General features: G+C 42.1%; 1 protein-coding gene across 1 annotated transcript in view; it reads left to right on the forward strand.

Moving 5' to 3' along the window:
- HCN1 (hyperpolarization activated cyclic nucleotide gated potassium channel 1) overlaps positions 1 to 27532 on the forward strand; it is a 319381-nt gene that overhangs the window by 221054 nt on the left and 70795 nt on the right. Inside the window, exon 4 of the mRNA XM_045839971.1 lies at positions 6787 to 7005. Coding sequence (XP_045695927.1) covers positions 6787 to 7005 — 219 coding nt within the window. The remainder of the gene's footprint in view (positions 1 to 6786; positions 7006 to 27532) is intronic.

Raw genomic sequence — 27532 nt, forward strand, 5'->3', positions numbered from 1 at the left:
GCTATTGCAAGAAATCATGGCATTTAAATGTTTTGGGGATATTGCTATCAGGGATACAAATATATACTCGTATACCAAGAATTCAAGAGCTTCCATTGTGTGAATTGGAGGAAATAAGCCAGTACTCCCTAGTACATTTCTAAATATACACATACACATACACACACACACACACACACCCCTACTGGATAGGAATGGTCCCACTGAATAATGTCCCCACACAATAATCCAACGTAATATGGCCTCGCTGAGCTGATCCCCTCTTTCTTCCCATTGACGTTATCACTGACCGTGATCCGTAGCAAAAAGTCACAAATTCTATTTCCTTTAACTAAGGCAGAAACGTCCTCAAGGATGTTTCTTAAACACTTCTGTTTATAATAAACATATACATCCAGTAATTCTAGGGGATATATTTCGAAGCACAAAAATATCTCAAGTGAAGACTTAAAAACGGTGGCAATTCTACTTCGATCCCTGAGCAGCGTAGGGCTAGTTCCCGAACGAAGTCTCTTCGTGCTCAGCCTGCCTCAGCCCTGGGAGATCAGTGGGGAGCAGTGGCCCGCACCCTGACGGTTCTCTTACACGCGGATGAAGTCGCCGCATAGTCAGTGCTTTGGAACTCTTGGGGATTGACAGCCTCTTGGGCTCCACCTCTTGTGTCCGCAGGCGGGTTCTGCTCTGCTCTGTTTCTTTCCTGGAGAACGTCCCGATGCAGCTTTCTCTCTGGTCGGCATTGCTGTTCTTGGGGCAAGTGGTACATTTGCTCCAAGAATGAGGAAAGAAACTGAGCGCAGCGATCACGTCTGGCAGCCCAGCCCTGCGGAGCTCATTCCCCGCCCGGCCCTCTCCTCCCGCCGCCGCGTGCTCTCTCGGAGTCTCACGGGGCAGCGGTTGGTGAACGCTGCTGAGGCTCCAGGTTCCACATTTGGGGTTTTGCTAAGGTTTTACCCACTTCATATGTTTATCTTCACATTGGCTTTCAAGTGATGAAGAAGAATTAAGTTAGGCATTCAATAATGAAATGTTTGGGCTTCTAAATTAACACCAATTTCAGTTCATGTGGAAGACTGTGAACTGGAGATCTTTTGTTCTTACGGTGGGTTGCTAAATGACTTCATCTGAGGCTGAATGGTCTGTGTCAGTAAGGACCCACCCTGGGGTCAGTGGTGATGTCAGTGGGGAGAAAAGAGCAGATCAGCTCCATGAGGCCTCGTTACGTTGAATTATTATGTGGCAACATTACTCAGGATGTCACCCTGACCCACACTTCAGTAACATGACAGAGTATCAAAGAGATGCCTAGAAAGTACTTTAAGTTAAACCTGGAAAAAGTTCAAAATATGTTTTTTTCTATATGAAAGTTCCCAGATGGAATAATTAAATTTACTTGTATATGTTCCCATTAATTTGGCTTAACATGCTTTCCTCAAAAAATGGCTCACTTCAATGATGTCTTGGTGATGTAATGAACTAAGTGAGTAAACTATTTTGAATAATAAGAAATGTATCTGTATGGAGTAATTCACTGATACAGCATTACCTAAATTAAAAACAAGATAAGCCATAATTAAATCAGAGTTCACAGGTAGCATTGCTTACATTCAGTAGGATTCAATTTACATGTAAGTGGGTCCTATTTATATGGCAAAGCCTGTTGCGTCTGCTGTCTCCCATTCATGTTCTTATGACTGATGTGGACTGAAGTATAATAAGGTCATTTGTAAAAGATGAAAAGAGAACAGTCATGTACTAAAAGAAATGTGCTCTGTTGAGAATAGGAACATGCCTAGATTTTCATAAAACCCTCTCGGATCCTAGCTTTTCTTTCTTCAGGTCTCCTCTTTGCCTTATTTTCATTTACTACGTTAAGTAAGAGTTTACATGTGAGATATGGGCTGATCGGTTAGTTTTTCCAGGCTTCGTATTTTGCCTGAGGGTGTAAATATGGCAGGCTTACAAAACCAAGAGCAGTGTCATAGCAGTGGTTATAACAGCGTGTTCTCCGAAGCCGGCCTGCCTGGGTTCACACCCCTGGATCTTCCGTGTACGCGCTGGGAACCCTGGTGACCTTGGGCACGTCACTGTGTTCGCTGGCTCTGCGAAATCATTCTCAGCGGAGAGCCACTGCTCAGCAATTCTTCCTGGTCAGTCAGTCTTCCCAAGATCCAGTTCAGATGACATCATTCCCTGCTGAAACGCTTTCAGGGGCTTCTCCCATCAAGCCAACAACTGTTCTCACCGCTCTGACTGGCCTCCGCTATGTTCCCTAGGATACGCCTCCTTCTCTTACACATGTTCTGACTGATCTGTGAGAAATCTCTGGGTAGAGATGGGTGGCTAGATAGATGGATGGCAGCCTGGCCTCATTTTATAAATGAGTAACAGTTTCACTTTAAGAAACTTAACTCTTCCTGGCTGGTGTAGCTCAGTGGATTGAGCGCGGGCTGTGAACCAAAGCGTCACAGGTTCGATTCCCAGTCAGGGCACATGCCTGGGTTGCAGGCCATGGCCCCCAGCAACCGCACATTGATGTTTCTCTCTCTCTCTCTATCTCCCTCCCTTCCCTCTCTGAAAATAAATAAATAAAATCTTTTAAAAAATGTAAGAATAAATATACAATTAAAAAAAAAGAAACTTAACTCTTTCAACCCAATGGAGTTAGTTATATTTTATTTGTCAGCAGCCACATACAAATCCAAAGTTTATAAGGTTAGGCTTTTAAAGCTTACCATGTTCAACCTTTTTAAATCAAATTGACTGAGGTGACATTGGTTAATAGGTTGTCTAGGTCTCAGGTGTACAGTGCTGTGATGCACGATCTGTATGATGCACTGTGCGCCCGCCTCCTGGAGTCAAACCTTCTTGCATCACCTTATATTTGACCTGCTTTGCCTTCCACTAGCCCCCACCCCCTTCCCTGCGGTCACCACCATGCCGTTGTCCGTGTCTGTGAGTTTTTGTTTGTTTTGTTTTTTGTTCATTTGTTGCTTTCAGTGTTATGCCCCACATGTGAGTAAAATCATGTACTTCTCAACATTTTCTGTCTGCCTTATTTCCCTTCGTGGGATATGCTCTAGGTCCATCCACGTCGTCACAAATGGTGGCGCTCCATCTTTTCCCGTGGCTGAGTGGAGCTCCGATGCGTGTACGCACCATCTTTCTCACCCAGCCATCCCTTGTCTCCGTGTCTTGGCCACCGTGGCTCTTTTGCTACTTACCAGTTTGGCCACTGGGTTTCTAATAAATAGTCCACTGTGGAACCCACAAGCAGGTTCCAGAAGAATAAAGAAGCATCCGCTCAATTCTTAGGGGACCTAATACAAGGTCCTGCACAAGTAAGGCCTGCTTGAGGGTGGTTGGTAGGGTAATGCATGTAATAATTTATAGTTTTAATTTGAACATTTCACCTAAAGTGCCCTATGCTGTGCTTGAGTGTGATGTTGTTACATTATAGCATTACATGCTTATGCTTTTGTAATGAAAGATTTTGTAATAAAATAAGGGGTGTTATTTGTGCCGGACCCTGTATATTAACACCAGGGCACGCCTGGGGATGAACATCTGCTACGCATTAGATGATTCAACATTGTTTTTTATTAAACTTATTGGAGTGACATTAGTTAATAAGATTATGTAGGTTGCAAGTGTACATTTCTATGACACATGATCTGTATGTGATATTGTGTTTACCACCCAAAGTCGTGTTCAATTTTTTAATGTAAAAATTTGATTTTGAAAAACCCCATTAAAACATGGACATGATGTCCACATACACTTAACATATTTTTAGAATAACTGTAAACATTTCTGCTCATGCCAAAGTTCATTCGACAAAGGTGGGCATGGCTCCATGGGTGTGCGGGGCATGACCTTGCCCTTGCTGGAGGACCCTCTTGCAAAAGAGCCCTGCACTTGGTTTAAAGCTCTGCTGCTACTACCTTGCAATTTTAGTAGCTTTATTTTTGACTTCCTGTTTTGTCAGTAAAGTCCCCTGGGACCGTGGGGCCTGGGTGTGAATGAGTGGGGGCTGCAGGGGGGCAGCTGAGCACACACAGCCCGCAGACACACTTGTGCATGCCTCTCCAGGTGGGGCGCTGTGTGACCCCGACGTGGCACAGCCAGATCTCCCCAGATTGGCAGAGTCAACTGCAGCTGTAGCTGCCCTAATGGCCACCCTGGAGGTAGGAGTGGCTCCCCCAGGCGGCAGGGTAGGACCCCAGGTGACCAGCCAGCTGCCTGTCAGTTTCAGGAGCCCCTCCGTGCAGTATCTACACAAATATTAAATCTTCCGCCCAATTTCCAACGCAGCGCCTGCGGAGCTCAGGCAGTAAACATCATCAATAAATTGCTACCAAGTAGAGAATGCCCACGGGCATTTTACCATAAAGCAGATCAGGGACTTATTAGAATTCTTCACATTTTACGGTGCCCAGTTTTGAAAACTGCTCCAATGTTGTGAAGCAAATATCCACCAGCCTGGAAATACAGGTTAAACTCAAAGATCAGCGCATTTGATGGGACGGAAGACCATTTTCATGTTAAAGCTGTAAATGAGCTAATTATTAACAAGAACCTTTGTGACAGCATGAATGGACCTGAAGAGCATTAGGTTAAGTGAAATAAGCCAGGTGGTGAAAGACAAGTACAATATGATCCCACCTATAAGTGGAACTTAATCAACAAAACAAGCAAGCAAAATATAACCAGAGACATTGAAATTAAGAACAATCTGACAGTGATCAGAGGGGAGGTGGGAGGGGATAATGGAGGAATTGGGGGAAGGGTTTTCAAGAACAACTATAAAGGACACACGGACAAAACCGAGGAGGAGTGACATGGGAGGAAGGTGGGGATGGCTGGGTTTGGGGGGCATGGTAGGGGTAAATGCAGACAACTGTACTTGAACAACAATAAAATAATTTAAAAACATGATTATTAACAAGAAAGACAATTTTTTAAAAATTAAATTGTTGTCATTGAGAATAAGGGAACAGAATATGTAAACATAAATGCTGGATTCCGTATGAATCATGGAACTGCTTTTGGTTTCCTGTGTGACCTCAGCAAGCTGCAGGAAATGTCAGAGGAAATGTGAAAATGCCACAGCACAGATTTAAACTCAATATGGAGGCTGTGTCAGGGATCTCCGTTGTGATTCAGTTGTTCTGTATCCTGACTGTGTTGACAAATACATGGACCTACACAGGCCATAAAACGGTGTGAAACTAAATACACACACAAATGAGTACATGGAAATTACTGAAGGATGAATGAGACTACTGGATTGTGTGCATGTCAATTTCCTCATCGTGACATTGTGACATTTTATTATAGTTTTGCAAGATGTAGCCGTTAGGAGAAACTAGGTGAAGGATGTATTTCTATTATTTTTTACAATTTGCATTTTAATCTATGATTATCTCCAAATAAAAGGTTTAATTTTAAACATTACATTTACACATACCTGTAAATTATATGAAGTTATGTTTTTATAGAAAGTTGTTCTGTAAGAAATAACTCCAGATGTATTAATATTTATATATTAAAATACTTTATCAGAAGTTTATTCCAATATTGTCACAGCCTACAAAATGCTCTGAATAGCTCCACTAACAATTTCATGAACAGAAAGATCTTTCCTGAAATTAAAAGTATCGACAATCATTTGTGACCTTGGCAGCCAAGAGCAGCTGATGTCACTTTTAACTCTATCATTAAAAATGAAATCACTAATTGTATAAATTTTGATGACCTAAGAAATTAATTTGCAGAAAAGGAAGCCAGAAATAGTGTGTGATCAATCAAGATGTCACAATAATCTGTATTATTATTTATTGTAGTACATATAATTATACCAAAATACTAGCTTTTGAAATACACTTTTGTTATTACTCATCTGTCACTATTACCTCAGTAAGTTTTATAAGTAATAACATCCTTTAAAGGAAAATATTTATATATTATTATCTTTAACAATGTGTTTTTTTCCTGAGTTCTGAACAGAAAGGCCCAAACTTTCCATTTGCAGGTGGCCTCATAAATTACGTAAGTCCTGAGCTAGGGAGTTTGATGCTTATTTTTGTAGAATTGAGCTTGGAATAAAGTTTAGAAATGACATCAGAAATTGCATCTAATAACTAATCTCAGAAGTCAGCTTTTTCTTTACCCCACAGGTAAAGAAAAATCCTCCAGGCGGTTTGCCAAGCTATTATTTTGCCTATTTTATTTTATGTTTTTAAGTATTTTTTTCAAAAGCCAACAAGATTTATTCACCATCAACCTTGACATTTGAATTTGAATGTACCTTACTCTGAGAGAGGGTATCAAGGAAGTTCTTCCCACTTACCAGACCAGTATTTCAAAATATGTTTACTTTTCCACTTCAGAAATATAGGATTCACAACTACTACAATAACATGGCAATTTGGATTTAAAAAATCGACACCGCATCGTTTTGATCAAAATTCCCATACTTCCGTCTCCCTGGGTTCACACCCATCTCAGCTAACAAATGCATTTCTAGAGAATGGCCAGATTTCCTAGGAACTTTGAATGAGCCTAACAGCATTCATCCTGGGCATTTTTATGTGACTCTCGCCCCATTGTCCGAAAAGTAATTGCAGCTCTAGAAACAACAAACCTGAAACGGAGTAGGAAGGCGTGTCTTCACAGCGCACTACTTCTATGCCTTAGCGCCAGGCAGGCGTCGGAAAGCATCAGGTACCTGTGTACACGCGGCTGCCTCATTGGCTCAGGCTACTTTCTCCTTCTCTTCCGCTGCAGAATGACTCCTGGGGAAAGCAGTACTCCTACGCACTCTTCAAAGCCATGAGCCACATGCTGTGCATCGGGTACGGAGCCCAGGCCCCGGTGAGCATGTCCGACCTCTGGATCACCATGCTGAGCATGATCGTCGGGGCCACCTGCTACGCCATGTTCGTGGGCCACGCCACGGCTCTCATCCAGTCTCTGGACTCCTCCAGGCGGCAGTATCAAGAGAAGGTAATTGCTTTTGTCTCTAGTATCTTCCACCAGCTGTTTTGTATATGGAACTAACCGTGTCCAAGCTACCTAACCTATCGCCTCTATCAAAAAACGTAATGAGAGCAAATGTTTAAAGCAGGAAAACACAATCTGTTTGGATATTTTGAGGTTTCTTCAAGCTGGCTCCTCATAGCTTTTCTTTGTTTCCAATTTCTTTTGTGAGTAATAATTGTTTTAAAAACTCTGAATTTGCATTCACGGGGAAAAACAGTCATATGTTTCAAAATGCATGAAGCTGATTTACACGATTCACGTTCTACTGTATTTCCTTAGTTAGCACTAGATCAAGCCTCCCAGAGCGCACATGGGAATGTCAGCAGAGTAAATGAGGACAGCGCCCATCGCCTGGGTCCCCGCCTGTCGCGATCATAATTTATATTCTAATCCGTGCACTCAGCAGAGCCTACGGTGCCCTTGCGTCTACGTACGTCACGACAGCCTCCAGTCTTCCAGTTGCATATTAACAGCTACTACTGTGCAGTCTCATGCACCATCTTTTAATTGAAATGATTCCTGCTCAAGACTTCTCAAAAAAAGAGAGTAAAAGCAGATGTATCGATGATTTATTCATGTATTTTTTTTCATATGCTCCATGACTTTGGCTGAGGCTAGGCCTTGGGCCATCACACAGCACTCGTGTTCCTGACCGAACACGGGTGACTTTCCAACAGGGAAGGAAGAATGAAATAATTTACTATACGGGGCTCTGTGGAACCTGTCGGCGTAGGTAGTGTACACCTTGCCCAAGAGCATGTTGAAAGGAAGAGTTCAGGTCGTTCCAGAACATTTCTCCTGGTGAGGGACGGCAGCCTAGACTTGTCCTTGCTTACAGAACAGCTGGAGATTGTCTTGGTTTCATCTACAGAGGTGCCCAGCACTGTAATGACACAGTAGGAGAGAGGGAACCTAGATACTTCATTTCCCTCGAAGGTACTTACTTACACGGCTGCCACTATTACAGCAGCAAGTGGGCATTTTTTAACATTTATTTATTTGTTTGTTTATCTATTTATATTCTTGTTCAATTATAGTTGTTCCCATTTTTCCCCATTACTCTCCCCTTCCCTATCCACCCTCCACCCACATTCAATCACTTCTCCTGGCCCCCGCTGTTATCTTTGTCCATGGGTCTTTCATATGAGTTCCTTGACTTGACCCTTCCCCTTTCTTTCCCCCATTACCCCCCTCCCCACTCCCCTCTAGTCGCTGTCAGTTTGTTCTTTATTTCCAAGTCTCTGGTTCCATTTTTGCTTGCTTATTTGTTTTGTTGATTGGGTTCCACTTATAGGTGAGATCATATGGCATTTGTCTTTCACCACCTGCCTTATTTCACTTAGTATAATGCTCTCCAGCTCCATTCATGCTGTCGCAAAGGGTATAAGCTCCTTCTTTCTTTCTGCTGCGTAGAATTCCATTGTGTGAATGCACCACAGTTTTTTGATCCACTCATTTCCCGATGGGCACTTAGGCTCTTTCTAGCACTTGGCTATTATAAATCATGCTGGTATGAACATTGGGGTGCATAGGTTCTTTTGAATCGGTGTTTCAGGATTCTTAGGATATAATCCCAGCAGTGGAATTGCTGGGTCAAATGGCAGTTCCATTTTTAATTTTCTGAGGAAATTTTATATTGTTTTCCACAGTGGCTGCACCAGTCTGCATTCCCACTGACAATGCACTAGGGTTCCCTTTTCTCCACAGCCTTGCTAGCACTTGGTGTTTGTTAATTTATTAATGACGGCCATTCAGACTGGTGTAAAGTGGTTTCTCACTGTGCTTTTAACTGGCATCTCTCCGATGGCTAGTGATGCTGAGCATCCTTTCACATGTCTCTGGACCCTCTGTATGTCCTCCTTGAGGAAGTGTCTGTTCAGGTCCTTTGCCCATTTTTCAGATTCTTTGTCTTCCTGGAGTGGAGTCATGTATATTCTTTATATTTTTTGGAGAACAAATCCTTGTCTGAGGGATCATTGGCAAATATTTTTTCCCATACAGTTGGTTCTCTTTTCATTCTGCTGATGTTTTCTTTAGCCACGCAGAAGCTTTTTATTTTGATGAAGTCCCATTTGTTTATTGTTTCCTTTATGTTCCTTGCTCTAGGGGACATATCGGTGAAAATATTGCTGCATGGAATGTCTGAAATTTTCCTGCCTATGTTCTCCTCTAGGACTTGTACAGTGTCATGACTTATATTTGTCTTTTATCCATCTTGAGTTTATTTTTGTGTATGCTGTAAGTTGGTGGTTTCATTTTTTTTGCATGTAGCTGTATTTTATTACTGAAGTGATGAAATAATGAATCATCAGAATTGTTTCAAGGTTCATTTTATTTTATTTTTTAAAATTTTTTAACAAAATCCACTACTCAGTGTTGTAGTGGGGTTTTTTAAAAGATTTTATTTATTTATTTTTTGGAGAGGGAAGGGAGGGAGAAAGAGAAAGAGAGAAAGAAACATCAATGTGCAGTTGCTGGGGGGTGTGGCCTACAACCCAGGCATGTGCCCTGACTGGGAATCGAACCTGTGACACTTTGGTTCACAGCCTGCGCTCAATCCACTGAGCTACACCAGCCAGGGCTTCAAGGTTCATTTTAAAATAAAGCCTCCATTTCAATTGTAAAGAACAAAGCCCATAGTGAAGAAGAAGAGAATTAATACAATGCTGATTTGTATCTCAAAGAATTTGGGGTAAATTTATGGGTATTTAATATAAAACTACAACACAGTGTATGTTTCTATTAAACTGTTCCCTTTTAGTTGATATTTCTTTTCATAAAAATGCTCTTTTCTGACCTCCTTTTTGTCCACACCATTGCTACTACATATTTTCTTAAAAAGAAACCAGTCTCCAATTTCCAGGATTGTATTTATTAACATTGTATTGTTTATTAAGTGAACTCACCATTTCTGTGTTTTTAGATCTACTCTATAAACCAACCTTAACTTGGAAACCCAATTTATTCACTGATGTAGTCATGGATATTTATAAAGAAAGTTGTTGCACTGTTTATCATAATCTAAGTCGTCATGTTTTGTTTTTTATTAAATTTATTGAGGAGACATTGGTTCATAAGGTTATGCAGGTTTCAAGTGTGCGATTTTATGATACATGATCAGCATATTGCATCCTGTGGCCACCACCCAGAGTCAAATCTCCTTCTATCACCATGTATTTGACCCCTTTTACCGGTTAATTGCCTAATCTTAGGAGTGCTTAATAGAGGACAAGCATGCTGAGGGTGGGATTTCTGGGTCATAGCAGAATTCTAAGTTTACCTTTTTGAGGAATCTCTTATCATGTAGTTAACATTTGTCATTAGGTGTTTGGAACCATCCACCATGGAGGCCTGAGAAATTAATATTGCATTGTTTTCACTTCCGTATACCCCTTAGTAACATATTTTTTATGGGAAAGAAGCAAGTTCTAACTAACGCATGTTATAGTAGTCATTCAGGATGCACTGGTATTCAGCCCACCTAGTGGTGAGTTCTGGCTGCAGAATCCACTCCTGGGTATAGCATTCTGCTGTTCCTCCAGCACTCCTATGGTTTGGCTGGAGGCCTTCCTCCCTCAGCCCACCTCTCGGCCCTCGGCTGCTTCCTCCACCAAAGCAGTGACAGCCAGCGTCTCACTGACCTCCAGTTCTTGGCAGGACTCACACCTCAGTGTCCACAGGCCATCTGTGTCATCTCAATGGCACTCAGACCCCAGACTCACGTGTCCCAACAATGCGAAAGCATTTCAAAGACCCCTAAGTGGTTTTCTTGAAGCTCTCTCCACAGGTCAAGTGTTTGAAGGTGACCCTCCCACGCCCCGACCCCAGAAGGACTTGGGAAAGGGACTCACAGCAAGAGCAACCCGTTTCTGCTAAGAAATCTGCTCCCAGGCCCTGCCACAAAAATTCTCACTGACCTCTGACCTTGGTGGAACTTTGATGAGACTGAACCCTCCCAGAGTCTTGATTCTCGGCTCACCAGTTACAGCTGTGAACCCACATGTGCGCGAACCCCTTATACAGACCCTCAGCTTAGCACCTCAGTGAACTCCAGAAAGGAAACGTTCCAATCTTGCAGCCTTTACACATTTCTTTATCTCGACTTTGTGCGGATAATGCCAACAAGTCAGATATATACACACGTCTGTATGACTTACTGTGTATGTATACGTGTGTGTGTGTGTGTAACTGCTTGGGCAGTGATTCTCATCCTGAGATGAAATCGCTCTTGACCAGCAGATAGATGTCTTGACACTACTGCATCTTAATCATCTTAGTTCTTACACCCGGACACCTCTGGGAAGCCTACTATTATTTTGAGACCTGTCACTCTCTTTCCTGTCAAATAATTACAGAAATAGCAGCTTTTAGGTGTGTAATTTTCCCACTGTAACAAGCCAGGATTTTAACACAAGACATCAGGAATTTAGAGTAAGAGATTTTCAACTCACCTTGGTAGACTTGAGGTACATGGAAGAGTTTTCATGTGAACTTTGAATATGACCACAGAATCACTTTGATTAGATGGGGGAACCTGTCAAATTGAAACACCTTTATACTCCGAATAGCTTCCTGTACCCAGGAAGCTGCGTGTACACATCCAAGGCAGGTGCGGGAATGTGTCGTTTAAAAGCCTGTGCTTTGCGCCCTGGCTGATGTGGCTCAGGGGATTGAGCGTGGGCCTGCGAACCAAAGGGTCAGGGTTCGATTCCCAATCAGGGCACAGGCCTGGGTTGCAGGCCAGGTCCCCAGTGGTGGGCATGCAAGAGGCAACCACACATTGATGTTTCTCTCCCTCTCTCTCCTTCCCTTCCCCTCGCTCTAAAAATAAATAAATAAACTTAAAAAAATAAAAAATAAAAGCCTGTGCTTTGCAGTGGTAAGAACACATGAGGGCAGCCACTGCTACTCTGGGCTTCAACTGCTGATTATGTTCTATAAAATTTTTAAATTAGTCTCAACTTAACAATGATAAAAACTGACGTGCTACATTTACCCCAAAGGACAAAATGATAAAACTTTGTCCATCTCTGTGAAAGCTTATATGATGCCTATCAAAGGCCCTTTGGAAGGAGAAGGTACCATTTCACGTGAGTCGTCTCCCCACCATCCAAGCGAGTTATGTGTAATCGTGTATGAAGCCATATTGAATTATGTGACTTTATGTAGTCACGCCGAAACTGTAATATCCTAAATCCCATCAGTTCAGGCAAACGTTTTCTCCTGGTTTAAATGACTAATCCACATGTGCTTAGCCTCCCCTTGTAAATGAATGGATAGCATCAGGACTATCACATGCATTTCTTATTCCAGAGAAATTGCTTTTCCCTTTTGAACCAGTCTAATCTCCTAAATTCGACTAAGCGAGTGGTCTTGCCAGAGACAAAGGGCTGGCACTGAGCCCTGCTCCCCTTCCCAGCCACTCAAATCCCATTTGCAATAAAGCGCATTTCAGGTCGTTGAAAATAAAGTGACTGTGCTTCAGACATGTGTTTCCTGGTAACGTGCCCTTCCGGAAGAATCAGGGTGGTGGAAGAAAAGTGTCAGATTGACATTGAAACTCTCTCGTTTCCAGCCAGACAGTTACTGTTCTCTCAACTAATCAGATGCTCTGACCCTGCACACCCTTCAGCCTACCCCCTTACCTACTTTCCCCCCTTTCACTGCTTACATAGGTTCTGCCACTGGAAAAGGGGTCTGTTTGCCTGCGCATATCAAGGCCCAATTAAGACACATACGGGGATTTGAAGGAAAGGAGCAAGGGTTTATCAGTTGAGGAAGTGGCTCATCCTCCCAGGGCACAGGTGAGCTAGTGCTCAGAAACCTGGCTCCTGGATAGCTTCCAGGGGGTGAGTGATGCAAAGGAAATCATCAATCACAGTGACTAAGGGAGTTAAGGTCATGGTCAGGGTCATGGTCAGGGTCGTGGTTCTTCTTGATGGGTTGCTGCCGGGGGAGGGGTAGCTGATCATTGCATCTGGCCCTGACATCAGCCGTGGCCTTGCTTCTTCGGGTTTCCCTCTCCTCTGGGCCTGGAGCTGAGACACAGCTGAGGCCTGGATGTCATCTCTAGGTTGACTGAAACTCTGTCTCTGTGGTCAACAGACCTAAGGCTTTGTCCCAAGGTAATTTGATGCCAGCCAAAACCTCAGTGTCCTGAGGGCTCAGTGATGAAGGGAGTGGCCTTGTGAGGGGGAAGGAGGCCGTGAGTCAGGGTGCTGGGGGAGGCCAGTTTCAGTCCAAAGGAAAGAAAGGAGAAAAGGTCACACTGAAGACAGGAGTTTTCTGTGTGGTTCCCGTTTTGCCCTTCTCTTTGGAAGGCTGTGACATCTTCCCCGGTCACTGCAGCCTGCAGGGATCTATTCGCTGTGTCTATTCCATCTGTCCGGGGGAGCACAAGCTCCACGAAGGGGAGATCTCTGTCTGTGCTGACGTGTATTTCAGTCCCACGCAGAATAACCTTGGGACCGTGACGCTGAGGACACAGCAGTACTCAGATGGGACGATGAGGAGTGAGAGTGTTCACAGGTTCCAGCCTTTGTTCCGACAAGCAAAAAGAGGAGCTCATCATTTGAATTTTTCTGAATGCTGCCACTTGAGTATACATGAAAGCGTCTTTTTAAAATATATGCTATGTTGTTCATTTATTTGCAGATAAGCATGTTGTAAACATGTTGCCTCAGGTTCTGTGGAAATTGGTGGTGTGTGTGTGTGTATGTATTTAGCTTCAACACAGATCACTTTTAGAAACTAAATTTTCAATATGCTTCCCCCTCTGGAACCCTGGCCTCGATTTCCCTGTAAGTGTCTGTGATTAGGGTTTAAGCGATCCCTTAGCTGTTGGGTTGATCAGAAGTGTGTTCTGGTTGTGGATTGACGGAACCCAGTGTTCAGCGGGATGGATGGAAGAGGTAGTTGCTGCTGTCATATAATTGAGTCTTTTATTAGAAACAACAACAGCAACAACAAAAACTCTGTGACCAGAGTAACGGCAGAGCAAAGAAACATCTGGAGTCTTGGCCATGATGGTTTAGAAATAATTCATTATTCAGCTTAAAATAATAAAGAAAAACAGTTACCTCCTGTTTTGCAAACTCTCTTGATTATATCAAGACATTTAGACAGGTGACCTGCTAATCTGGTTTATTGCCTTTGCAGACTATCACAGTATTTATCTTCAGAGAGCAAGGACACTTGGATGTTATATTGACCTTAACCATGGCAGATCATAGCGATCCAGTGCTTAAGTAAAAAATAGCTTGATACCCTTATTTTCATTAGCAACATTCTTAGGGGGGAAGACATAGGTCTAAATCCCAGTGCACTCAGCAAGTTTTACTTGTTTTCCTTTCTTTTTCATAAAAGCTTCCTTCCTTCCTTTACAAACGAGGGTGCCATGAGCACACATCCAAACATTCCTTATGAGCTTTCCAACTCTACACCTATCCCATTTCTTCCTGGGAGCTGAAGGTGTCGCGCTCTGGTGTGTCAGAGTGCTGGCTAGTGCCACCAGACGCTCTCAGGCCAGGACACCCTAGGACAGGGACTGTCTGGACTTTCTCCCAGGAAAACTGCGGCGCGGTAGATGGCCCTTGGGTTCGTGTCACATGGCGACTTGCCCTGCTCTCGAATCAGGCTCCTGGCAGAGAGATGACACTTGGCACTCCCGGCTGGGAAGCAGTGTTTTACTTTAAATAAGCCTCTCTGTTATAAAGAGAGGCACAGGAAAGGGAGGGAGTCTGAGGGTGTGAGTTTTAACTAAGGAGAAAAACAGAATTTTGCTAATTGTACATATTTTATACCCCTGATTTTCTGCCTTTGTATTTTAATATCTCCCACTGGGAGCCATGGTGTCCCCTTTTGCTCAGCGATACTTTCTGTACAAACAGTCTGTATGTTGAGACTTCCTGAGTCTTTATTGTAGGTGTTCATGGTTTCGGGTGTGTGCAAATGCTAAAGTTTGTCCTCACCGGGCCTCCATTTAGTGCTTGACAGTTGACATTTTTTGTTTATTGTACATCTAGCAGCCTCTTTAGTGGCTGTAAACTAGAGCTGCATTTTCTGCTATTTTATGTATTGATGAATATATAGCTCTCATTTTTTAGAAATGTTCGAGGTTTCATTTGAATGTACTCCATGAAGTTCTCTTTCCACTGAGTTTGCTGTGTCGCCTTTACGCCCCCTGTATCATGAGACGTGGACACACTGTGAAGCACAGTCAGAGGGCAGAAGCTGGCCCCGAGGGGTCTACTGCCCGAGAAGGACCCACAAGAATCCCTGCAGATCACTTGCATTTGCGTAGTCAGATCGTGGGGATCCATTTGCGACGGGCCTTGCAGGTCACGGGGGAAACCCGCAGGCAGGTAGTCACCCTGTGAGAAGTGGCCCAGAAACGGGTCCTAATTCTGAGAAGCTTCCCGGCAGATGGAAATAAATGTGCAAAAGGGCAGCCCAGGGGCGGACATGCATGGGGAACACTGAATAGCCTGTTTGAATGAAGCAAAAATCTACCCTGCTGGGGAAAGTATGAAATGAGATTGGGCTCTGGTCCACCTAAGGGTGGGTGGGGATGCTGAAGTGATGAGACTGTAATTAGGAGAAGGATAACCGCCCCCCCCCCCCGCAAAGATGTAGCAAAGCTATGTAGTAATTGAAGCTGTCTTTTCAGAAAATAAATCACAGCAGTGTGTGATATAGGATGTATTCCTAACTTAGGTTGTAAGATTCCAAGATCAAACAGATCACTTCATAAATGCTTACTGATGGAATCATTAATACAAACAGGAACTTCAGCCTTTTAAGGAGATAGGGACATTCTTGATTAATGAAACCACTGGAAATGACATTCTTCTCTAAGGACGAGGGATCCAAATAGTCTTAGGAGATGAGAGTTCATGTGATCTGAGTCTGAAATAATCCATGTTTTATGCATTTAATGCACATGGACTGACGGTGCCCGGCCTGGTCCCAGATGCTCTGCACGCAGTGTGAGCGAGCGGACACGCTCCCTTCTTCCCTAGTGCAGCTCTTTGTGTGCCGGGGGGGGGCAGGGGGGGGTGGCGGGGAAGGGCAGGGCGTGACACCCAACAACAGCATCCACAGGAAGCAACGAATGATTACAAAAATGGTGAAGTGTCATGAAGGGGAAAATAAAGGCTTGATAAGGGTTTTTAGGGCTTTGACTTTATGATGGGCTGCACTGGGGTGGGGGAGAAGAAAAATGATCTTTAAGGAGAGACGTGAGCAGTGAGTAGAAGTAAGACAGTGAAGCGAGTGGCGCAGGAAGGAGCTCCCAGGGGAGGGGGGGAGGGGAACACTGGCCAGGATCCCAGAACAGAAGGCGAGTGTGACGAGAGCAGAGAGAAACGCGGAGTGACTCTGGATGGGGGTGGAGAGGTTGACGTGTGTCCCATTAGGTGCGGCCTCGTAGGCCTAGTTGAGCATCTGTATTTTAGCCTAAATGCTGTGACTCTAGTGAGGGTCTGAAGTGGAAGAGTGCTGTGATTCGACTTGCATTTTTTTTGAGTGTTCAGCAACGTATCCAATGGTTAGAGGAAAGCAACAACAGCCCGGTGTTCTCCGGCATTAGGCAAGTGGGCTGGCGCTCACTTGCAAAGATCCACGTAGGATTTCAACTGTAGCAAGTGGAACTACTAAACAGTGTGGAAATATGAAACAGGCCATCCCAGGCTGAGTAACTGCTACTTAGGGCAAATGCTGAGCTGTTGAAGAAAGAGATTCAACAATTCGATTGCTTAAAGAACCAGGTGATTGCACAAATAAACTTCCTACAATAGAGGCCAGGTCACTGGTGTGGCGCTGTTCCTGAGGGTCATTTTCAAAACAGGCACTTCCAAGGGTACTCCCTCCACTATCCCTTAGGCCAGTGCTCCCCCAGTTTTAATAGGCATCCGTCACCTGGGGAGCTTGCTCAGACAGATGCCGAGTTCCTGGCTCATGGATTCTGGGGGTGGGCTGAGGATTTGCATTTCCAAGGTCTCAGGTGCTGCTGCTGCTGCTGCTGCTGCTGGTCTGGAGACCACCTGTTGAGAGCCCCTGTCCTAGAGTGCCCTTCCTGTGTCCCTGCTTGAAGCTGTGCCTGTTTGAAGAACCCTCTTCTAGCTCATGACAAGAGGGAGGGACCGGGGGAGATACACATGTCACCCTACTCACATTTCATTGAGAACTTAATCCATGTGGCTACTCAGAGAGGCTGGTGAATTTAGTCTAACTGGGCAGCTCTAAGCCCAGGTAACTGCACACAAAGGGAAGAAGCAGGGAACGGGTTCCGGTGGAAAAACCTGCCAGAGACGGTAGAGCAAAATGGAGGAGGCAGAAAAATACTTGGGGTTTTCTAAGAAGCTGATACACTTCGGATGGGTCACGGAGCACTTGAAAAAGCAGCAGACAAAGGAGGCAAAGCCATTTGTGTTGGCTTGCATAAGCAGCCGAGAGCCGCTGGGGCTTTGAATTAAAGCCCAACTGGGTGAAAAGATCGCTGCTGGGTACTGGGAAGGTGCAGAGAGCGAGAGGTGATGGGAGAAGGAAGTGGAGGGAAAGTCTGTCTCCCGCTACGCTGTCTGGTAGAAAACCTGGGGTGCGTTACTGGGCGTGTGTCTTAGGCACGGTGTCTCATCTACCACGGGGAATGAGGTGTCTCTAAGTAAATACTGGCAAAGTCAGGCTTTCTTCTTCCCCTCTGGAGAAGGTATGAAATGAGATAACTCATGAATTTTTAACTGAGTATGTTGATAGTGTGAACTTGAAATACAACTTAGAAACTTTCGATATACCACTGAAGTATAAACCACTTAAAATTTTATTTCATTTTTCAATTACAATGGACATTCAGTGTGATTTGGTGTTGGTTTTGGGTGTACAGCGTAGGGGTTAGACAATGCTATGCTTCACAAAGTGTCCCAGTGTGAACACCACCTTTCCACCCCATCCGCCAGCCCCGGCCCCTGTGATTGCCATCGGTTTATGGTCTGTATCTGTGAGTCTGTTTCTGTTTGGTGCGTTCATTTATTTTGTTACTTAGATTCCAGGTACAAGTGAAATCATAAGGTATTTGTCTTTCTCTGATGCAAAACATTTTCAGCTCTTTATTCTGACTGTACCAATATTTTACTTAAAGGGTAAACGCATATATTCAGAGGATAATATAAGATAGATGATTACATTCTACTTCACCGCTTAAGCTTTGCCAAAGTGAAATTACATTAGATTAGTGTATTCATTTTAAAAGACGTCTTGCTGTCCTCCTACTTCACCAAGTTGTTAAAGTTAATGAACTAAAAATGTGGAAGTTATTTAAGCAATTAGGGAAAAGCCAGTATTAAAATACTTAACGTTAGCATATTTAATGAAAAAAAATGATCTTTAACTTCAGTGCTATCGTTTTATTAACTGCTGTTTAGAGAATATCCAAGATGTTTATTGAATGAGGCAATAGATTATTTTAACATTTTCCCCAATAAAAACATAAAACACTGCCGTCACTTTAATGTTACGATTTTTTTCTTTTCGTTCCCAGGATTGGGCTGACTGTGAGAGCACTGAATTATTTTTTTAGTTGTTGACAGGAACATCTCACTCACCGTGGCGTTCAGATTTCTAGTAATCATGTCTTCCCCAATTAAGCTTCACCCTGAATTTATTGGAGAAGCAAGATGTTAGAAGCACGGGCGTAGACAGGAATGAGGCACACGTATCCACAACAAGAGCGGGCACAGGAAAAGGATAAAAACCACATTCAGCAACCCCGAAGCCTGCCACGTGGCCCAGGCAGCGCAGGACTGCGGCTCCTCCGCCGGGTCCCCCTCTGCTGCTTTAGACGGGGCTGTGGTGGGAGGACCCCCATCCCGCAACTGGGCTCCACCACATTTTGAGCTGTCAAATGTATTTTACTACCAGGAGAGTCCCTTCGGTTTTGGTGACACCTGGCAGGCAGGTTGTAAAGCTGAGCTGGTCCTCCAGCGAGGAGAACACTGGGAACCACGTGCTGTGGGGAGGAGGGGAGGAGCCCCTGAGTCACATGGTCTCAGAGCCCAGGATGGGGCGGGTACTCAGCCCAGCAGAGCCCTGCGCAGGCCGGGACAGCCGCAGGAGTCCACTGGAAGGTGGTAGCTGTGGAGTTTTGTTTCCAAGTCTCCCAAACTTACATTTAAAAAAAATTTTAATTACATTTGCCATTTAATTCCTCCACATATGGCATCCAAGTATTTTAGTACTTCAACACACACACAGAAATCCTATAAAGCACTGAAAGACAACTACAAAAATGTAAGCGTTATTTAAAATGTCAGGAATATTGACAATGGATGTGAGGAATGGTTAATTGGAAGTATAGTTATATTCTTATTCTTAGTTGTCGCATTAGCAATGTCGCTCTTTTATTTATTTATCATTTCTATTTTTTATTAAATGCTTTGGGATGACATTGGTTAATAACATGGTGCAGGTTTCAGGTGCACAATTCTGTCACACATCATCTGTGTACTGCATTGTGTGTTCACGACCTCGAGACCCCATCACCATGTACCCCCCTTTCACCCTCCCCCACTTCTCCCCACCCCCCTTCCCTCTGGTAATTAACTGTCTGGACGTTTTCTATTCTGAAACACTGTTCCCTGATTGGATGGATGACTCATGCTTTCTGTCCGGCTTCCTGGCAATAACATTATAGCTTCCTCGTCGTGCAAGCTACAGGAAGCTGTATGTTGGAGAAATCACAAAATTTAAGAATTTCAATTTATGAATCAATTCTTTCCTCTTTCCATAAATGATTCAGATGACTGTAGTCCAAACTTCAAAAAAAATTAGTAAAGTATTCTTTATGAGTCACAATGATCATCCCTTCTATTAGCAATCTGGAAAATCTAGCATAAAGAATGCTCTATATTTTATTAAAATATTGTGAAATATCATCCCTTTTTTCATCTGTTTTAGACTTGAATAATCAGAAGCTGTATCTACATTATTCTGAGGGATCATTACAGAGAAACAGGAGTTTGAGAAAGAGCGTCCGTGGCTCTGAAAGCAGTATGGAAGACATATGCAAGGATGTATTTGCATTTTAAGTGGGCAGATTAGCCTCCAGATAATCAATGCTACATAGATAACATTAATATAAACACTCTCTTAGCTTAAAAGCTGATGGCTAAATTTTGTTGATGTTTCCACTACTGGAAAGAGAGAAGATTTTTCTGTATAGGTTTCCTTATTATGAAGTTACTTTCAATTCACGTTGTCAAAATAAGAGGCCTGAGATCCAGAGAAATTAAATTATATTTCACCTTCATTGATCTAAGTAGCAGCGTGGCAGAGATACCAAACGCAGTTCTTGTTTTTCCAGTCAGTGAGGTTCAGAGAGACGCATCGGGAATCAAACAGGATGAAATGTTCAGAAGTCCTTGTCAGATCAGCCTGTGCGTTTCCCTTCCAACCTCCAAAACTAGACCGTAACATCCAAAGAAGGTCCCATTGTGAGCTAAAATTGCTATTCTGAGACTGTTGCATTTGTAGAAACAATATTTTTGAAGAAGGAAGTGATGTTCTGGTCAGACATCAGATGAACAGATTAATTGCATTGTTTATTGGTTGAGTGCCTGTGTTTAATGAACTAGATTGTAAATGGGCATTGTTCCCAAATATGAATAACTTTGCACTTAAAAAACCATTTTGTCATTGCGGCTTAGGCACTGTTGGCTTTATCAACACTGAAGATGCACTTTAGAAAATCAATTTTTACGATTTTTTCCTGACAGAGTAAAATATCATTTCACAGATTTTGTATTGTTCCGAAGCTTTGCTTTGGCTATATTTTATATGGACATCATTCAGCTGTCTATGGGAGTTGTTAATATTCTATTACATTTGGCAGTCAAATTTATACACAAACCTTGCATTTATCTAAAAGCAGATGTGTGTGCCCCTGCAAACACCCTTACAAACACTAGTCCTGCGAAGAGAGCTAATGGGAACGTGAGTGCGCAGTGTAGATGTTCTGCATGTATCGCCAGAATCCCCAACAGACTTTTGAAGGAGTTGTTTTTTCTTATTTACTCACAGCTGGAGAAACTGAGCTATAAATGAATCGTACAATTTCAGGACACAGAGCATTTCACTGTTGCAGAGTGTAAATAAATAAGTCAATTTCATGGATTTTACCAACAGCTTTGTACATATTTCCCAAATGTATAAATTCAATTTTTTTTCCTGGAGTAGAAGTATATGGAAATATTACTTTGGTTGGTATTTTTCTCTTTTATATTTTAATATTAACATGGTGCAGAAATTAAGTGTTTTTGACATTATCCGGATATACCCTATTGTTGTTTTACATTTTTTAAATTAAACTTATTGGGGTGCCATTGATTAACAAAATGATATCGGTTTCAAGTGTACATTATTATAATACATAATCTCTCTATTGCATTGTGCGTTTAGCACCCAAAGTCACATCTCCTTCTGTCTCCATGTATTTGACCCCCTAACCCTTGCCTACTCCCCACCCAGCTCCCCTCTGGCAACCACCATGTTGTTGTCAGTGTCTGTGTGTTTTTCTTTGTCTATCTTATTTGTTCATCTGTTGCTTTCAGTTTTATATCCCATATATTAGTGAAATCATATGATTCTTTACCTTCTTGTTGGACTTCTTTTGCTTAGCATGATGTTCTCAAGGCCCATCAAGACAAATAATAGCAAGTGTTGGAGACGTTGTGGAGAGAAAGGAACCTCATTCACAGCGGGTGGGAATGCAGACTGGTGCGGCCACTGTGGAAAGCAGTGTGGAGGGTCCTCAAAAAATTAAGAGTAGAGTTACCATAGGACCCAGCAATTTCTCTTCTGGGTGTCTACCCCAAAACTCAAAAACATTTATCCATGAAGATACATGTGCCCTAATGTTTGTGGCAGCACTATTTACAGTGGCCAAGACATGGAAGCAACCAATGTGTCCTTTTATGGATGATTCAATACAGAAAATTCTGTACATATACGAAACAGAATACTACCCAGCCATCAGAAAAGATGAAATACTGTCATTTTTGACAACATGGATGGGTCTCAAGAACACCTCATTATTTTAAATGAATAAAAGTTAATACTTTAATTAGTTCCTCAGGGATCTTAAACCTAATTATAGACATGTGTTCATGTTTTAAAATTATAATTGCTTGTTTTTTTCAAGAAATTGAATACAAAAAGTTGCAGTAATTTAAAAGAAGAGGCAGGAGCATTAAATACACAAAATGTATTATATCACAATCATCTGTAAAAAAATTACCCGAATATTTGAGTGATAATGTTGGCCATGTTTGCACAGCGTTGGAGGGGAACCCTAGAATCTCCTGTTTTCTATAGAAATGTAGCTGAAATTCTGATATCACAGATTGGGTTCTGCAAGGTCAGAGAAATTCTCTGAGATTTTTCAGAAAAATATTAAATTATCTTCAAAATCATAAGGTTTTATGGAAACAGTTTATTAACAGGCTATACTCTTCATTTCTGCACTTGCTAATTCTATACTTACAAAACTCATATAGATTAATTTTAAGAAGTTATATAAGAAATCTAGCTTTGTTCCTTTGAGAAGAACCTTGTGATATAACAACTCTCTTCTCATGGAAAACATGGTCTGATTCAGGGGAGCTGAAGAGAGCTGCTAATAATTGGCATGCTTGCGACACACTTATCTTCGCTGTGCTGTTTTCTTTGGAAAAGGAAATAACATTTTGTAATTTTCAGTTTTACAAAAAGTAAGGGAATTAACCTCATTTTGAACAAATGGCAGGATGTCTTAATCTCTTAGTCCTAGGAAGTTTCCTGTGCTGTAAGTGACTAGAAAGTAACTCCTTACATGTTCACTTAATATAAAACTATTGCCATATTTTTAAATTTTTATTGTCATAAAAACACATGAGATCAACTTTCTGAAGTTTTTGAGTATATAATACATTCTTGTTGACTGGAGATGCAATGCTGTACAGAGATCTGTAGGCTGATGCATCTTGCTTGACTGAAACTAGTCAACTGGTAGCTTCTTTCCCCCTCCCTTCAGCCCTGGCAATTACCACTCTGTCCTTTGATTCCCTGAGCTGGACTATTTAAGGCACCTCATATATCTGGAATCCTGCAGTATCTGTCCTTTGTGACTGGCTTCTTTCACTTAAAATAATGCTCTAAAGGTTTATCCATGTTCTTGCATATTGCAAAACTTCCTTCTTTTTTAAGGATGGATAATATTCCATCATATATACATCACATATATATATATTTGGATATATATATATCCAAATTTTTTATCTGTTCATCTGTTGGTGGAGATTTAGGTTGTTTGCACATACTGGCTATTGTGAATAGTGCTGCAATAATATAGGAGTGCTAATGTCTCTGTAAGATCTTGATTTCAATTCTTTTGGATAAATACCCAGATTTGGGGTTATGTACTACTTCTATTTTATTTTATTTTATTTTATTTTATTTTATTTTATTTTTAGCAATGAAGTATTTATTTATTTATTTTTAAATTTAAATTATTTTATTGCTGTTCAATTACACTTGTCTGTATTTTCTCCCCACCCCTCCCACCCACTCCTTCCAAACCCACCTCCCTCCCTTGCTTCCACCCCCCCGCCTTGGTTTTGTCCATGCTAAGTGAAATAAGCCAGGCAGTGAGAACAAATACCATATGATCTCACCTGTAACTGGAACATAATCAACAAAAGAAAAAAGCAAACAAAATATAACCAGTGTCATTGAAATTAAGAACAACCTAACAATAGCCAGAGGGGAGCAGGGAAGGGACAGCAGGAAGAAGGGTTTTTAGGAACTACTGTAAAGTCATTCTATTTTAAATTTTGGGGGGAACTTCCATACTGTTTTCCATAGTAGCTGCACCATTTTGCATCTCCACCAACAGAGCACAGGGTTCCAATTTATCTACATCCTTGCCAACACTTGTGTTCTTTTTTCTAAGTTTTTCTTTTCTTTTCTCTTCTTTTCTTTTCTCTCTCTTTTTCTTTTTTCTTTTGATATGGCCATCCTAACAATTGTGAGGTGGTGTCTCATTCAGGTTTTAATTTGAATTTCCCCGATGATTAGGGACGTTGAATATTTTCTCATATCTGGTGTCCACTTGTATTTTTTTCTTTGGAGAGATGTTTATTTAGGTCTTTAGCCCATATTATGTGTAAATCTTTTTTTTGTACTTTGACATTTGTTTGTTGGTTGACTCCTGAGCTGTAGAACCCCTGTAACCCTATCTCACTTCATTTTAGCTGCAGTGCGCGACTACCACCACTCTCCATTTTCATTCTTTTTTTTAAGATTTTATTTATTTATTTTTTAGAGAGGGAAGGGAGGGAGAGAGAGAAACATCAATGTGCGGTTGCTGGGGGCCCATGGCCTGCAACCCAGGCATGTGCTCTGACTGGGAATCGAACCTGCGACACTTTGGTTTGCAGTCCGCGCTCAATCCACTGAGCTACGCCAGCCAGTCATACTTTTTTATTAGCCCAAACAGAAGCTCTCGGCCCATTAAGGAGTAACTTCCATCCTTCCTACTTGTTCTTACTGTTTTACTTTAGATGCAGGTACACTGCTGCTCTCAAGTAGTAGTGGGATACATTGGCAGAAATGACAATAAAAAATGGGACCTAACACTGTGTTCCAGGGCACTGGAAGGCGCCACCCCGGCCACTTTGTGTTCCCCCCATGGCAGTTGGTGTTGGGGTAAGCTCTGCTCATGGACCCGAAATGGTCATCGTGATTTCTTATTTACATTTTCCCATCGAGAAGGCCAGTAAAAATGCAGGATCTTTCCTAAGACACTCATGGCGGTCAAGAAGGACCTTATTATTTGGGGTTAAATACAAGGATAAAAGTTCATTTATCTTTGTTACAGCATCATTTCAGCCTTCGCCCAAGCCACTCCCTTTATTCCCAAGTGACAATGTGAGGCTCTTTCGATTAACCCACCTCCAACTCCCGTCTCATCGCTTGTTTGAAACAAACAAATATGGAACAGAGTTTTATTGTTCTCTATTTTCAACAGTTATTTGTTGGCAATGTTGTTATTTGTTATATTAGAGAATGAGTTCAATGGAGCTATGAGAGCCATAGTTTAGCAACATCTCAAAATTTAACTTGATTTCAGATCTTTCACATTACACATAAAACATCAGTGTTTCAAACCTAACTGGAGTTAGCCCTTCTTTTCTCTCAGCCATTTCATGCCTTCCCAATATTTTTGACTATATTGAAAAAAATTTTTTGAGGCCAGAAAGGGTGATTTTATAGTCTATTTAATCCCTAGAATACCAAATAAATATGGCATTGATGCATAGCTAGTACTAACATATTTCTTAAATGAAATGAATAAAAATTAAACAGATTGCTACATAATTTATCTGTGGCCATTTATCTGTGGCCATTTGGTATCTAGAATACCAAATAAATATGGCATTGATGCATAGTTAGTACTAACATATTTCTTAAATGAAATGAATAAAAATTAAACAGATTGCTACATAATTTATCTGTGGCCATTGAGGTTATGAATTTAGAGTCTCTTCTATTTGAACTTTAGTCAAGTTTGATTTATCTCTTTTCAAATGAGACTCTCTTAAAAACCAAAACTAATTTTTACCTAATATTATTCATATTGTTAAGTCATTTTTCTTTTATTTTACATGTATGAATTATTTTTTACTTACATTTTAACAAAATAATGAATGAAAGAGACACACATTTTACTGTTATAGTGAAGTTTTTATTCTTTAAAATACTTGAAGCTATTCACCTAACATCTATTAGCTAATAGCTTTTAAATTGCTTCAGTAAATTTAACTTATGTTTGGAAAAAAAATTCAAATCATAAAATAGAAACATTTTATGTGGTTTTAAAAACACAAAAACTAAAATCATTATAATGCTTTACTTTCAGAAAAAATACACATCTCAGATACACAGCTCCGAGACCATATTCAGTGAATACTTTCTTCAACAGTGTTGCAGATTAAGAGGAGAATATCAGAGAAAAGTGCGCACATGAGAGAAAAAAGGTGAAATGCCAGTGATTCAGCGCTGTAAAACAATTAAGGATGGACGGACAGGCAGACATCAGCTACTGTTAGAGCTCCCCGTGGAGGGAGGGGGACCCGGGGGCCCAGTGGAGGCTGGAGGATGCTGCCCGCCTCCAGCCTCATCTTCAGACTCAGGAGGAAACACGTGGCGTTGCTTCAGAATGAAACAGCTCTGCCTTTAGGCACGTTTTCTAATTGTCTCTGTGTGTGGTGTTGTCACGGAAATCGGTGCTCTGGTTTAGTCCACGGTCGAGTCGGCGGGGTTGGCTTGGCCTGTCCGGGCCGCTGCAATGAACAGGGCGGCCGAGAGAGGACAGACGTGAGCTTGTCGCAGGTGCGGAGGCTCGGGCACCCAAGGTCAGGGCGCACGCTGACTCGGCGTCTTCTCAGGCTTCTGGGTCAGAGGTGGCGCTTCCTTAGGTGTAGTCTCCTGTGGCCAGAGGGCCAAGGGAGCCTCCTTTGGCCACTTTTATAAGGGTATTAATTTATTTATTGATGAGGATTCTGTCCCTTGTGACCCACTCACCTCCCAAAGGCCCCGCCTCCTAATACAGTCTATCACCTTGGGGGTTAGGTCTCAGCATATGAATTCTAGGCAGACACAGACGTTCAAACCATAGCAAGAGTTGTAAAATTAACCCAAGAATTAATCTTTTTCAAAGTACCGAACGACAGTAAAACATGCCGAGTGGTGAGGTGGCCGTGGCGTCAGGAAGGGGCACCACGCGGAGAACCCAGAGACCCGGTTTTACCCCTCACCTTTGCCAGCCGGGTGGGGTCCGTGTGTCCGTGGACCTGCCGTTCCCGCCTCTTCCCCTCGTCTGTGAAGTCAGAGGGCTGGATACACTTCTCCCTGGTGCCTCGCGGCTCTGACTGTCTCCTTTTGTACTGAATATGTGTTAATCTCCCTTGGACACTATAAAAGGCAATTTGAATGTCTTTTGGGTCATCCTTATAAACAATTCATTAGTGTGTAGTACTGCAGGGGGATACAGGCTAAAGAAATCTTTCTTAGAATTATAGGACTCCTTTTATTCTGTGGCAATGACTTTCAGGGCATATGCTAATGATTATTTTTAACATTAAATACCATCTTTAAAATGCCCCTCTTGGGGAATTTTCTTCCACTAGTTTTTGGTTTATAGCTACAATACATCCTAGTTTGTTATGGCATTACCCATTTATAGTAACACCCAAACACACAGCTGCCTGACCCAACCACCTCAAGTAGGTCAGTGGCAACACAGGAAATCATTAAGCTAAAACCTCCCTGAATCTTAGGGAACAGGTGTCAACATACAGGTATAAGGAGAGGTTGTATTTATTGCTTTCTTTTTTTTAAGAATTTTTTTAAGATTTTTTTAAAGATTTTATTTATTTATTTATTTTTAGAGAGGGAAGGG

The sequence above is a fragment of the Phyllostomus hastatus genome, unplaced genomic scaffold (genome assembly GCF_019186645.2).
Source record: "Phyllostomus hastatus isolate PE091 unplaced genomic scaffold, TTU_PhHast_1.1 phas_contig_329, whole genome shotgun sequence".
Lineage (NCBI taxonomy): Eukaryota > Metazoa > Chordata > Mammalia > Chiroptera > Phyllostomidae > Phyllostomus > Phyllostomus hastatus.